General features: G+C 42.4%; 1 protein-coding gene across 2 annotated transcripts in view; it reads left to right on the plus strand.

The window, feature by feature from the left end:
* Positions 1–300: 300 nt before the first annotated feature.
* The window catches only part of KANSL1L (KAT8 regulatory NSL complex subunit 1 like), a 64948-nt gene continuing 50431 nt past the window's right edge, over positions 301–14817 (plus strand). The window contains exons 1-2 of one of the 2 annotated variants that reach the window (XM_065638284.1): positions 301–384; positions 7237–8355. In XM_065638284.1, coding sequence (XP_065494356.1) covers positions 7268–8355 — 1088 coding nt within the window. In that variant the 5' untranslated portion in view covers positions 301–384; positions 7237–7267. Of the gene's footprint in view, positions 477–7236; positions 8356–14817 lie in introns of both variants that reach the window. The other variant, XM_065638283.1, reaches the window with a different exon arrangement.

The raw sequence follows: 14817 nt of genomic DNA on the forward strand, positions 1-14817 counted from the left end.
ATTTGTAGCGGGAGTTACACGGTCGCCTCCCCTCACCGCCCCGGCGGGGAAAGGGGACGACGCTCCGCGCGCCGCCGTTCCCCCTCCCGCCGCGCCTCACGGAGGCGCGCGCGCGCGCGCGGCAGGAGCGCCGTCCGCGCGGCAGGAGCGCCGTCCCCGCGTCAGGTGCCCCGCCAATGGCGGGCGGCCGCCCCCGCGCCGAGCCCCGCCCCCGGGCGCGGCGGATTGGCCACGCTCCTCCCCTGTGCGCGGGGAGGCCCCGCCCCGCCCGCCGCGCTGCGCTTTAGCTGGGCGCGGACTGTTCAACAGCGGCAGTGGGAGTCGCGCCGGGCGCCGCGCGGGTCGGAGGCGGCAGCGCCGCTGTGGAGAAGCCGGCGGGCGAAGGCAAGCGCGGGGCTTGGCGGGGCGGCCGGGGGCAGGCGGCGAGGCCGCCGCTGCGTGCCAGCGGGGAGCGCCGCGCTGAGGCGCGGTGCGAGGTGAGGGGGGGGAGAAACCGGGGCCGGGCGGCGGTTGGTTCCCGCGGCGGGAGCGGTGCCGAGCGCTGGCGCGCATGCGCGAGGAGGAGACTGAGGTGGGGGCTGGGCGGGGGGGGTAACGGTCTGGGCGCGGGGCGGGGCCCGCAGCGCGGAGGCGGCGGAGCCGGCGGGCAGGGCCGCGCTGTGGCCGCCTCCGCCGGGTCCCGCGCAGCTCACAGGGGGCTCTCCTGTCCTCCCCCTGCCGCTGTGCGAGCACGGCTTTGTGCCCGCCCCGCCCGGCCTGCTGGGCGCGGTGCTCGGGGCTGGCCTGGCCCCGCCGTGCCCCGGGGTGCCGGGCGGTCTGCGGGCGCAGGCTGCTTCCTGGTGTTGCGCTGCCTTTTTTTTTTGCATTTTTAATGTTAGATCAGTAGATAGATGGAAACCTTTAACCTTCATTTTCATGTGTGATTTTTTTTAATTATTACTTTTTTAATTAATTCCTGGGTTAAAACTTGCCTCTGGTAATCAAACTGAACAAGATTGGCACAGATTCCTTTGGCTGACCAAGCTGGCTTCCCAAACTACACACCACTTACTCAATAAAACCGAATACTTTAGATAGCAAAGCTCTGGCCAGCAGCTGAGATCCAGGTGCGTCCCTCAGCCTTCACCGAGATTTTCTGTGTGGTGTTGAGTGAGTCTTTTAATGGACTGTGTGCATCAGCCCCCTGTTTGCAAAATGTTGAAGCGTTTCCCGAAATAAAAGGTAGCAGTGACTGAGGTACTCGGTACTCCTCAGCAATGAGAAGGAAAGTAACCGATTTAATAAAAAAATGAAAATCCTGTGACCAAATCACTGAAGTCTGCCTTTTGTCAAAGGCTAAATACTTCCTTTTTCTGGTCCATTTAATAAAAAGGAAGTATTAAAAACCGAACAGGATAAAACATGGCTATAATGCTAGTAGGTGTACCAGCTCAGAAAGCTGGGCTGCATGCCTTAGAGTCTCCTTCCTGATTTGACATTGTGAAATCCTGTACGTGTTTTGGGAAGTTTAAATTCCAGTCATCTTAATTAGTATCTAAGGGGTGAATGGGTCTTCTTTAAGACGACGTTTTATGGCCCTCTCTTCAAAGACTGAAGTTCAAAAGGATAGCTGAAGTGTTGATATAGACCTTTCAATTGATCTAAGAGTATTACAAATGTAAATATTAGAGACAGATGTACAACCTCCTTACAGAGACACCTGTCATGTCCTAGAAAAAGTGTTTAACTTAGGCCTGTGTTAAAAATGCCTTCAAATGTTACATTACAAATATGTGATATAGACTGAACAGGAATTAGTTGATGGCATGGTAATAAAGTTGGAAATAATATATGATTCTCTATTCAGAAGCAGTTATGAACAAGGAGAAAAACAACCCTGTTCAGAGATTTTAATAAGTCATGGATTTTATAATAAATGAATTCTAATGAGTTCCACTTTAAGTATGTCCTTTTTGATGTTTTTTTAATGATTAAAACTGTTTGGGTGGTCTGCCTTAAATTGAGTTCTCTTACTGTTCAAAGAGAGATCCTTTTTAGAGGTGTGGGTATGTGTTGGTGTTTTATTGTGTTTTTTGCTTTTTTGGTTTGTTTTGTGTGGGGTTTGTTTTGTTTTGTTTTTTCCCCAAAGAGGAGGAATTGTGCTTATATCTTCTGGGGAGTGCAAAACACTGGAGTTTGCGGTTTTATCTGTATGGTACTGCCTGCACAGTGAGTGCTGCTGCAAGCTGAGACTCCCCACCTAATCCTGTTTGGGTTTTTTTCCAATCTATTAATAGAACAAAATACTAAAATGCTTAAATACTCGTCATGAGTAACCAGGCTGCTTTTGAACTGAAAACAAAAGCTGCCTACTGAGGTAATTTTTTTTTCTTTTCCTAAAGGATAGTCCCAGGTGTGTTAAGTATGGACTTATTTCCTTTTTCCTTCATATTCCTAACCAGGACATGCCCAGTGGGACCAATATCTCTTTTGTGGTCATAGCTGGAATTTACACTGTAAAAAAAAAAAAATGCAGATTATGCTGTCGAGCTCTTCTCTCTGTTCTTAGAAATGATTAAGTAAGTTTAGTGAAAATTGGAAGAGGTAGGTAGGGTGTACCCCAGTGGATGTCTCCCATCAGGCAGGGTTGGGAGAACCAGCCCAAGTCAGCTCAGCTCGGTGGTGACTCTGGGTCCTGGCAGTGCTGCCGCAGTGCCCGTCTGCCAGAGCACCGCTTTATTTTTGGCCAGCGATTACCAGGAAGGCTGCCCAGGAGGAGCTCGGGATTACGGAGCAAACAACACAAAGCTGTAGGAAACCAGGTTTTGTCAGTGGTGGTGTAGGCAGATCAAGCTTGCTCATGTAGCTGCTGTCTCTTCTGCAGGTTTTCTCTAAGAGGCCTTAAAGCAACTCCTATCAATGTGAAATACAGTATTTTTGAATGCTCTTGCTGAGCTTAATTTTGGATGTTTCACCACATGCTGTCTGCTGCCAGTGACTTTGCCTTGCTTTTGAAATGCCTTCTAGACAAGGAATAAACATTGGAAGTTTGCTTATCTGAAACACTTTTAATCTATGAATAAAGTGGAAACAGCTGTATTAATTTGAAATGTTATTTGTAGGCCCCCGAATTTGAAAGAAAAAAAAATAGTAAATGCAGAAGCTTCTCCTGGTCTCCAGGAATCTCATAATTAACAAGAAAGTTTCGGTGTTTGGGATGAGGAAGGACAGCTCAATTTACAAGGAGAGAAGGCTGGTACGCAAAAACCTTACGAACCATCATGCAAATGGAGTTTTATTGTCATTGAAAATGAAAAGATCACAAACAAAACCAAACAAACACTAGAAGACAAAACAATCCTCCCTCCAATCAAAAATCACCCAAAACATTGTCTTCGATGTTGTGTAACAAGTCATAGTGTTATGCAAGGCCGGGGGAAGAGTCAAAAAGTGAAAGGAGTACAAACAAAAGCTGGGAAGGGAATGCCACCCTGCATCTAGGCAGGTTGGTGGTTGGGTTTTTAATACTGCTAACTACCAACATGACACTAATTTAAGGATTTACACAAATTCCGTTGAGGTGAGCCTGACAGAGAAGGGTGTAACATGGAAATGTGAAGTAAGGACTGAGCAATAAGCAGAGGTAGCAGGGGAGAGGGGTGGTGGAAGAGTCACTGGGGATGAGGGACCCGAAGCTGGGGTGGGAGGAGGGGGCAGAGTGTGGGTCTGGGGAGCGCTGGGTCTGCGGCAAACGGCCGTTCCCGCTTATATCCTCCGGGGTAATTAAGGCATTAGGGGAGGATAAGCACAGAGTCACTTTGAACATCAGTTGCTGTGCTGTGCATGTCTGGTACTTGTTTCTTCCCCACCCCGGTACTTATTTTACATCAGCTTTTCTTTTTACAATACTTTTTAGCCATTCAAGTGGAGTGTGTATTCAACAGATGAAAAGCAAACTGTTTGCCAGTTTAGTAGCATTTCAGCTGTTCTGGTTTTGAAACTTCAAGTGGTACACAATGGAAAAAAATCATTGAAACGGTTTACCTTTGACAAAAAAACTTTTCTCAGAAAGAAAATACTCTTTCTGAATACCATGTTGCAGTACTTGTCCTCCCTCCCTCTGCACTTATTTTTTTTCCCCAGAAGATAATAGGTTTGACTCTGGGATCTCACTTCCAGTGAGGGTGGAATGAAGTCGTTTTTGCTGCTTTCTGCCAAAATGAAATAAAATGTGTCAAGATGAAAATTGTCCAGTTCTTGTCGAGCCAGATACTCATACTAAAATTTGTTTTCAATTTTTTTGCAGCTGATAATTTGTTTTGCTCTTACACCAATGACTTTTTGTGTGTTTGTGTGAACTCCTTGGAGAAATGCCTTGGACTGCAGACTGGGACAGTACCAGCTCATATAAAACCTTTTCAATGTCACTGAAATGAGAGGGACACACCTGAAGTGTCTCACACGACTGTCTTCAGGGCAGAAACATTGTGTAACGTTTGCAAGTTGCTGAGTAAGAGGTTACTTGAGCGGTTTCACTCTTAAAAAGCATTTTAGATTTTTTTTTTTTTTAGCTCTATTGTAACTTCTGTGAGGAACTCCTAATTAGTGGTTTGTTGGTGCTGTTTAGTTTAATGTTTGTGGTTCAATTTGAGGGTACTTTGATTCCTTCCCCTTTTCCCCCTAAAAAGATGGGGAAAAAAGTCCTCCAAACTCAAAAAAAACCCCTAAAATAATTTGCTAATGGTATTAGTTGTTATTTAGGAAATTTGAAACCATACTAGAAGGGTATGTAGTATTTGAGGGAATATGATCAAGTTAAAACGCAGCTCTCTAAAGATTTTGTGCATCCAGTTTTTTGGATCGCCTCCCTCTTCCTATCAGTACAAGATACACATCTCCAAACTTCTCGTTTGCTTGAGCAGCAGCTCTGCTGTGTGTGGACGTTTCCTGGCTGTCGGGAGTAGCAATCTGTTCCTGTTCAACCACTTGGGCTACGGAAGGTGGAAATAAACTGATTGCTTGGTGTATGTAGATATTGGGCTGACAGCGTTCTTGGAGTTCCCCGAGACAGATCGAATACAGGGACTCCCTAGAGTTCATAGTAACCCCACAGAGAAAGCGTGGGCTTCAGTTCTGTCCCCCTTATGTTTTAGCCATGCTAAATCACTTTGACTTACTACAGTTATTTGGCATATGCTGAGGAAGGGGAAGCATAGGTGTCTGAAGCCATGCTCCTTTGGGTTTAAAAATTCTTGTGCCTGCTAGCTCTTACAAGAGTGGAAAAACACAAGGCCAGGAATCAGGCAGATGGCTGAGAGCATTACGAAGTTACCAGAGCCTTTGCAATGTGGGCCTCCAGCTCTTATCAGTGCATTTCCTTGTAATGAGGCTCTTGCCAAGTGGTTGTCCACCAGAGGGGACTGTGTGCTGAATTCCTCTATAGTCTGAAGTTATTGGCTCATTGATACAGGTTGAAATCCCGGGGATTTTAATAGTACCATTAATAATGATTTTTAATAGTATCGTCAGCATTGGGACCACCGAACCTGGTCCCTGTGATGCTGGGTAGGTGATGTACAGAGATGAAAACCTTATAGTTGAAGTATATGTGGAGCAATGAAAGGTGAATAAAGCATACAGAGAATGTTAAGGCAGTATGTGGCTCTTTATGTTTTTCTTCTTGTTTGGAGGGTTAAGGAGAAAGTATCCTGACCGGTACTTCTCAGCTCCTTAGGATTCCACATCTCCCTTTAAAGTTTGCACCTTCAGCATAAAACCTGTAGTTACAAACAAGCTAAGGCTTCAGACCGGGAGTTTGCTTTTCCAAAGATCCATACATGGCAGTCTCAGAATCATTGACCCCTTATGGGATCTGTGCATTGAAAATTGCTGAGCTAAGCAGTTGCCGTGGAGATCAAAGAAACTGAAGACATGAAAAGGAGGGCAGTGGAAATGCTGCTCAAGTAGTACACCAGTTACACAGAGAATTTACTTTGGAATTACTGTGCTACACTCACTTTTTTTACTACTCTCTTATTGTTTCTGGTTTTGTTTCTGACTTCTTAACAAAGAACTTCCAGGCTTCTGCAGGTCATGTTCAATTAAATCTTTCTTTGGGTTTATTTAACCATCTCCTAAACAAAACTGAAAGTACAGTGCAAGCCAATGATAGCTGCTCTGTAGGCTATGGAATAGATACGGTCTCATATGGCAGCAGAGCTGCTGACAAGAAATGGCGGTGGTTGACACTGGTCTTTTAATCCCAAAGTTTGGGAACTCTTCGTATAAACTATGGCAAGCCCCAGACAAAAGAGTTTGTAAAGGAAAACTGTTTGTCTTTATTCAAATTGTTATCAAAGAATATTGTGTTTGTATTATGCAGACAGTGCCTGATGAATAAAGAACTGGATACAAAGGCACAGGAAACATTTTTTGGGAAACATTTTTTAGGAAACATTTAGAACTTAACAGTTCTGTATTTTTAAAGCGTTAGCCTTCATGATTGGTTTCTGAAGTGTATTTGTGAGAATATATGATAAATTAATTAATCAAATGCTTGCTTTATATAGAGGTACATTAAATGTATTTCTCCCAGTGGTGCCTCTGAGTTTATTTCAGAGTGTTTCATCATGTGGTAGCTGTTCTGCTTTGCTGAACTTGTAATAGGTAGCTGCATAGCTCCCATTTCTGTGATACTGTTGATGTTGACTCATTTAAGTATTAAAAAAGTACTTGAACAAAAACCAAATGCGATTCAAAAAGTAACTTATCTTCAGAGCAAATTAAAATAAAATCCAGCCAGAGTTTGGGGGTGGGAATGTGTAGATGTGCATCTCTGTTTGTTTGTATATACATACAGATACACTCGCACGCATCTTTTAAAATGCATCCTCCCAGGTCGCATGGCTTATGGTCATGTTTTTCAGTTTGGGCAAGGTTAGATGACATGGTTGAACTTTGGGAGTCTTATTTCTCAGACTGATAGGATCAGAAATGCAATGAGGTATGAACACTTACTCCCCTGAGAGGTAAAGGCTTTCGTTGCACATGGAACAACCTCTGACTGAAAGAAATAAAACCCAGAAAGAGTGTTCTTGTTTGACTTGGGAGGAAGAATAGTCTATCGTTTTTCTTTAAATAATGTCCTTTTTATTTAATCTTTGACTAATGTTGAAAGAATGAAATATCTGACAGAGTTGTTGCATTTGTACTGTGTTATGAAAATGAGAAAATTTACATGGCCCATGTTATTTTCAGGTTTGCTGTAAAACTACCTACCATAGCTATAATGACACCAGCCCTCAGAGAGGCAGCAACAAAAGGTCATGGTATCCACTTGTCGCCTTCTTTGTCCTCTAGAGCTATGGAGTCTGATACAGCTTTGTGCATGGAAAATTCCAGAGCAGTGGAAGAGAAGATAAAAGAGGACTCCATCGCACAGATTACTTGCTCAGTCCTGGGGTTCCCCACTGCTGAGCCCAACCTCAGGAATGATATCCTCAGCGTGCAGCATTTCGGTTCTCCGCCATCCTCCAAGCGCTATCAGTCTGTCTTGTTACTGAGTAGAAATTCTGCGTTTAGCAACAGAACCGGTAAGCAAACAAAAGTGGGAGAGCCCGACTGCTCCAAGATGAGAAATGCATTACCTAATGGTGCTGACACATCATTTGGTCTGATTAGTCATTCGGAACCTGAGGAACAGGTCAAAGGGGGAATGTTTTCAGAGACCACATCTCCGAATTTGGCAGAAACACAGAGACTTTCGGATTTGAATGTAACTGAATCCACTAATGCAGAAGAAATGCAGCTTTTAAATGGTAAATGGTACAAGAAGAATGGGTTTTTGGGCAGGGCTTTGGAAGTCTGCGCTGAGACAATAAAAGGGGATTTATTACACCAAATTCTTCACGGGCCTTCAGAAGGGATTTTGAGCTGCACCCCGGAGGTGGTGTATGGTCGCTTACTCCAGTGTGTCACTAGGCAACAAATGGAAATCAGTCGCGCCAAAAGAACTCAGAAACGTTTACAAATGCTCCTGGCAAAGCATGTTATCAAACACTGTGATCAGCAGCTGAAATGCTTTGTGAAACATCAGCTACAAAGAATGAAGGTTTTCCATGAGCCAACCAGATTTTCAAGCAGTAGATCCCTCAGGTGCACTGAAGGTTGGGCAGAAAACAACACAGCTACTTTGGAGACTAGTTCGAGCACGGACATACAGAACGGAGTTAGTGTTGCACCAGGTGAAATCCGGGGGTTTGCACTTTCTACTGGAGGGCTGCTGTCTCGCGTGGAGCAGGATCTGGACTCCGATGCCACATGTAGCAGCTCAGATGAAGATGGTGAGGAACAGACTGTAAGAACAGCTGTGGAAGCGTAAGTGTTAAATTCCTGCTAGACTCATGTGCTTCATGCTTATAAATCAAGATGGAAGGGTCTAGACCTGCAGATTCTTTCTTGTGTGAGTAACCTCACTCAGTAGATAGTCCTACTGAGATCAGCAGGGCTGCCTGTGTGAGCCAGGGGCAGAGGCCAGGCAGAAAGCAAGGACTTCTCTCGATTACAGCATTTACAGAACAGTTACTTTACTAATAGAGAGCTAGATTTTGTACAGCACTATCAGTTTGCATTACATGAGTGCCGCTAATTATTCCATACTGGGAAGGTGCTGTCGATCAAATAGTGATAGTACTGTAAATGATATTTTTGGTTGTTATGAAAATAGTTTTAATTTTATTCTGGAGTTACTAAGAATTAGTCAATGTTAGGATCTTGAAATCCACTACAATATGATAAGGAGTAAAAATTACCACCTGATGCAGGTGTGAAGCCATCTAGTATGTGGGGGTTGTATATTGAAAAAAATTGATTCGTTGAAGTAAAATATAAAAAATGTTAATTACTGAAGTTGTTCTGCTACTGTGAAGGAAGGTAGCAGTGGTGGTTTTATCGTTGCTGGTATCTTTTTCAAGAAGAACCAGAGCGAAATTAGTATAATTAACTAATACTGTAGGGAATTGACAGGGACCCTGTCAGTACAAATTATTGCAGCCTTGGAAATCAGAGCTGGGTAAGAGAATAAGATGGTAAAATTGTTTCCCAGTGGTGGTACAGCCTCTTTTTTTAAAAAAAAACCAAAACCAAACCACAAACAAACAAAAAACCCCAAAACCAACAACTTTTCCCTGCCTTGCTACACTATTAACAGCATCTCTGTGGTCAAGCAATTTTAGAAAGTGGTGAAAGGACAGCTGCTTTCCCCATCCTACAGCTGGAGAGAGTAGAGTATGTCTTAATGTCTGTTAAGATGTGATAGTCAGGACGGTGACACACAGAATAGAGCTTCACAGCTTGATAGTTTTGTGCTACCTACATTTCTACCGCTTGAAGTCAGGACTGGTTTTGTGTTTCTTGATCTCTTATATTCTGCTTTTGGAGAGTGTCTAGAAACATTAAGAGTGGCACTAGTGTTCGAGGAAAAATAAATATTTAAAAACATAATGTCTTGTTCTGTTTCTTGAAAAGCACAGTGTTCAGAAGAAATCCAAGAATCTTCATCTTAAATTGGAAAAAAGCTATCCCATTATGTGTGTGTTTATCGCTTCAGTTAGGGAAGCTTCAGCATAGCATAGTTAAATCACTGCTGTGTTTGGTTAAACTCTGTAGGCCTGGAAAACAGAGAGAAGGAAAAGTGCATAGTCAAAATTAGTTTTCATTTTATGTATTGTCAGAATGATAAATACTGTACTAAAGTCTGACTGAAGCATAATGACTTGCCAGCTAAGTTAGGATCATCTTAGATATTTGAGTTTGCAAAAGAATTATTCTCCTTTTGAAATATTTTAATGAAAAAACAGCATTTTTGGCTCTCCCAGTGTAGGAGAACCCACATTCTTCTCCTAGCTGATATGTTTGAACTTCTGAGTAATAGCTCTGCCTCTGGGATTCTTATCTTGTGATTACATGAACTGCAAAAAGTGATGAGAAATCCTTGATTCTTGAAGGGTAGTGCATAATACAAAACTTGGCCCGAAGTTCTGTGCGAGGGTTTTCTTTTTTGTTCTTGCCAGGGACAGTCAAGTTTCTAACTCTGCCTGCCAGTCCTTTACCTTTATTTCTTCTTGTGGCTTTTCAATTGCTTAAGTTATCTTTCCACTTAAGGCTTACGCAATGTGCTCTGTTGCACTGAGGGGAAAAAATTCACAGAAGATTATGAAGCAGAAAGGCAGCACCTTGGGCTCAGGAAATCCCCAAGCTGCTGTTGCTGGCAGCCGAGGGAGCGTTTTGGAAAAGCGCTGCTCCCTCCATGCCTACCCCCTTGTAAGGCTCTTACCTTGGCCACTGCTAATAGGCAGGAGACCGGGTAGATCATCTATAATCTGACTCAGCTCAACGCTTTTTTCCTGGTGGTTTTTTTCCTCCCTTTTGTTATGTTCTTTGTGCAGAACAGCAGTCGAGCAGCAGGGTGACAAGGTGGCAATGGGCTCTGGCTGAGGCCTTGCTGCATTGGCAGTGCAGGAATCCCTGGTGCTGGAACTGAGCTCAGAGTTCAAGTACTGCCTGGTTTAAGCAGAAACGTCTTGTCTGTGTGCATAGGCTGAGGCAATGCTTGAATTAACATTGCAGTGAGGGGAGGCTGTCTCTTATTTGAATTCATCATTATCTGCACCTTGGTAGGGTTTTCTTAATTTTTTCAGCTTTCCCAAGGCTTGTCATTGTGGCTAAAAGACTGCACTTTTTCTTCTAGATAGCAAAGGTAAATCAGTTATTCACCAGTGCAAGTTGCTGAAATTTGCTGTTTCCTGAGCTCTTTGGATTGTTTTTCACCTGGGCAAAGGAAACAAAGTTAACATCCATTTTTATTTCTGCTAAGTGCATTCTCATTCTTTGAAATGCCTTTCTCTCCTAGGGAATTGTCTCTTAGTGCTTTCCAGAAGTAATGTGATCATATGGGTGAGAGAATACTCGTTTCCTCATCTGGGACTTATTTTTCACAGTGAAGACTTTTACTGACCTGGAAAAACACTTCATCTGTGATATCCTTCATAATACTTAGCTCTAGATGTTATAAGGTTCTGTTAATGTAGCGATGAATGGGAAAAATGTTTTGGTTTTGCCTGCACCCCAGTATACTGAGTGCATTTAACGTGAGGGTATAATGCTGGTGGCTGATCATTGTCATGACTGCAGTGCTTTTTATCCTTTTTGGAGGGGCAGGAGGTGTCAATCCAATGTACAAGAAGGGAGGATCTAGCAGTTATTGTGTTTGTCTGAGAACAGTCTGTTTCCCATCAGGAGGGAGAGGTTGATTCCAGCTCCAGTTGTTCATGGTAGGAAAAAACCTGGAGCTATTTTTAGCGTTTTGAACCTGTTCATTCTCATTATCCTGAAAAGAGTTTTGTTTTATGAGTGTTGACATAAGCTCTTCTGAGCTCTATCTCCATGCTTTCTGTCTCAAGTAAGATTGTCTTTATGTATCTATTTCAATATCTCTGTTTAGTTGCAAATAGCTGTTATAAGATATTTAGACAGTTGTTCATCTCTTGTGCGTTACATAGGTGCTGTCCTCAACACAGGAAAGATCCTTGGTCAGCTGGTGAACACAATTCTCTTCTAGTTGACAATTCACAGTACTTACTGAACTTTCTTAATTTCTAGAACAGTTGGAAAGCCTCTTCCCATTTCAAGAGCTTAATGAAAGCACATTTGGTAAAGAGAAATATGAAAAAACAGTTGCCTCTTTTCGGGAGTTTTGTCATTTTGCTGCTAGAGTCAACTCATGAATGTCTTTAACCTGGCACAGTTTTCACAGAAGGTTTCTCAGGCAAAGCACTGAATTTCCATAAGTAATTTGCAGTGTATTCTAGTACAGTTCCTGCCTTCAGATGGAGGAAATTCCCTGAGACACTACACAGAGGGTGTGGTAGTACTTACCTCTGTTTCTTAAAGGCAGATGTTAGGTGCTGGTCACTAGTTCTGTGTGAGCTGTTAGGAACCAAAGTGGATGAAGGCCCTGAGGAGTACATCACAAAGCTGAGCATAAATAATTCCTTTAGGAGTTCACAACAAACATCAACCACTTCAAATGCAACATAGACAGCATTTCACAAGCTGAGTTTTCTTGGAACTTATTGATCTTCTTTGTGGTTCGTGAAGATGGAAGATTATACATAGAACTGGACACCGAATTCAAACAAGGTGACTTGGGGGAGGATGTGGGCTCAAAGGTTTTTCAACAACACAGCTTTGCTCTGAGAGCTATGTATTGTATGTATTATCCAACTCTACATCCTTATTTCTGTATTTGGTGTGTGTTCCTGGTGTGGTTAGAGGTTCTAGTCATTTACACTGTACCACAGAGAAGTCTGATGCTGAGGTGATTATTTGGGAAACCTTTAAAGTGACAGGGTACAGAGTTTTTCTTGTGCATGTGCTACATGAATGGTCTTCCAGAATCAAAAGATACATCACTGGGATTTTTGAAGGCACAGCTGCGCACTCCATCTAACAGTAATGCAAATATCTAATTGATTAGAGAGAAAAGCTGCTTACAATAGATTTTTCTGCAAAATAAGTTGCTCTGTCTACCATGACGAGTCCTGTGCCCTGTTTCCCCAATCTTCCTTCCCCATCTGAATACAGTCCTTTTGCATCATTTGGTGGGATTTTTTCCTTCTGAAATATTATCATGCTTTTCCTCTGATTTTTTTGAAAGACATGTTTTACTGATTATCCTCCAGCAACCTCAAGCCTGACGAAGAAGCACTGATTTATTTTTCCATGCCCACGGGATTTATTGTGCTTGGAAACTTATAATGAATGTGCAGAGAGAGTAAATATATATATATATATGTATTTTTTTCCCCTCTTCTGTGTTGGTGTTGTGGTTTTTGGGTGGTTTGTTTGTTTGGGGGTTTTTTTGTTTGTTTCATTGGTTGGGTTTTTTGTTTGTGGGATTTTGTTTGTTTGTTTGTTTGTTTTTCCCCTTAGATTGCTACTTGGAAAGAGAGAAGATGGGAAATCTGCTTTTAGCACAGATACTTGGTGAGGAGGGGAACAGTAAAGTGGAGAGAATACAGGAAGGAAGAAAATATTATGACTAGGATCTCCATATCTAATCTGTTTGTTCTAGATTATTATCCATTATTCCTAGCATTTTTCTTGTGGCTAATTGAGCAACATCAATGCAGTTCTGAGGGCTCACTACAGAAGACACTGCTTAAGGGCTGGGGTTTATTGCATGTCTTTGAACCACATTGTAAGGAGAAGCTGTTAGTTTTTGCAAGGTCAGATCCTAGTTTTCCATTTTGAGCTGTAATTTCACTTCGTACGAGAGTCTGCCAGGACTAAATGCTGCTCTCCATTTTTCTTACGCAAAAAAACCCAATCGTTTCCAGTTTTTAAGACCTTCTTAGTTTACAAGTCTGGGAAATGTTTTATTTGCACAGAAGATTAATGTGAGAGCTTTTGAATAAGTATAAATTCATAGGTGCTGATAATATGCTGATTTTGATATGTTTTATACATTGCTTTTTCATGAATTCTATTCTCTTAATTCTTGGCTCCTGTCACTAGGATGTGGGAGGGGAATCGTTACAAGGGAATGAAAGAAAAGCTAGCTTTATCTTACCTTCTGTTTTCGCTCTAGGGATACAAGTATTATTTCAGGATATATTCAACCTCACTTGGTTGGATTTCCATAAGATGGATTTACAACTTATTTAGGGTCCTGCAAGCATCTACCGTTTTTCTTTAGAGATCTGACGTACAGTAATAATATCTTACTTTTGAGCAAGATTTCTTTTTCACAATACTGGAGTAATCTTCTTGTGACTGAGGATCCTGATTTCTAACCTGTAATTACATTAATATTTTTACAGCTGCTGAAAGTGGACTGAAATGTTTTAATGGAAGGCAGGAGGTTTCACAAGTTGTAACCTGCAAGCGAATCTCTGAGCCAGGAATGTTAAAGCTTTTGAGTTAGATAGGTGTTGAATGCATATTAAATAAAAACTTGGCGTTACTCTTCTGAATGATAGCTTAATACACAGTCAACATAGTATAGTAGAATAGAAGATCTAATAAACAGACGTGTATACATGATAATCTCGCATGCTTAATTAAATGGTAGACAAGAAGAGTTTGGTCCTTGATGTCAACTGCTGATTAATCAGTGGTTTATGGCTTTTTTCTTTTGCTAAGCTATGAATTGTGTTTGTTCTAATTAAAAGATTTGTTTGCAAATAACAATGGACTGTCTTGTAGAATGAGGGCAGCATTATTTCATTTTACAGATAACATTGATTTCATGAGAATCTACATCAAAGGGATACATCCAGTGTCTTTGAAAGTCAGCGTATGTGGGCCCCTGAAACAGGAAATCATTTAAATTCTTTCCTTTTCACATGAAATAAAAAGTGTGCATAAAGGCTTCCCAAAATAGGAATGCTCTCTTGTAACAGGGTTTCATTCATACTGCTAAATATGGGTTAGGAATGTAACTTTAGGTGTCGGATTTAAATCACAGAATCACAGAATGTCAGAGCTTGGAAGGGACCTCAAAAGATCATCCAGTCCAATCCCCCTGCCAGAGCAGGAACACTTAGATGAGACGACACAGGAATGTGTCCAGGTGGGTTTGAATGTCTCCAGAGAAGGAGACTCCACAACCTCCCTGGGCAGCCTGTTCCAGGCTCTGTCACCCTCACTGAGAAGAAGTTTCTTCTCAAATTTAAGTGGAACCTCTTGTGTTCCAGTTTGAACCCATTACCCCTTGTCTTACCGTTGGTTGTCTGGCTCCATCCTCGTGACACTCACCTTTTATATATTTATAAACAT

The sequence above is a fragment of the Caloenas nicobarica genome, chromosome 6 (genome assembly GCF_036013445.1).
Source record: "Caloenas nicobarica isolate bCalNic1 chromosome 6, bCalNic1.hap1, whole genome shotgun sequence".
In the NCBI taxonomy this organism is placed as follows: Eukaryota; Metazoa; Chordata; class Aves; order Columbiformes; family Columbidae; genus Caloenas; species Caloenas nicobarica.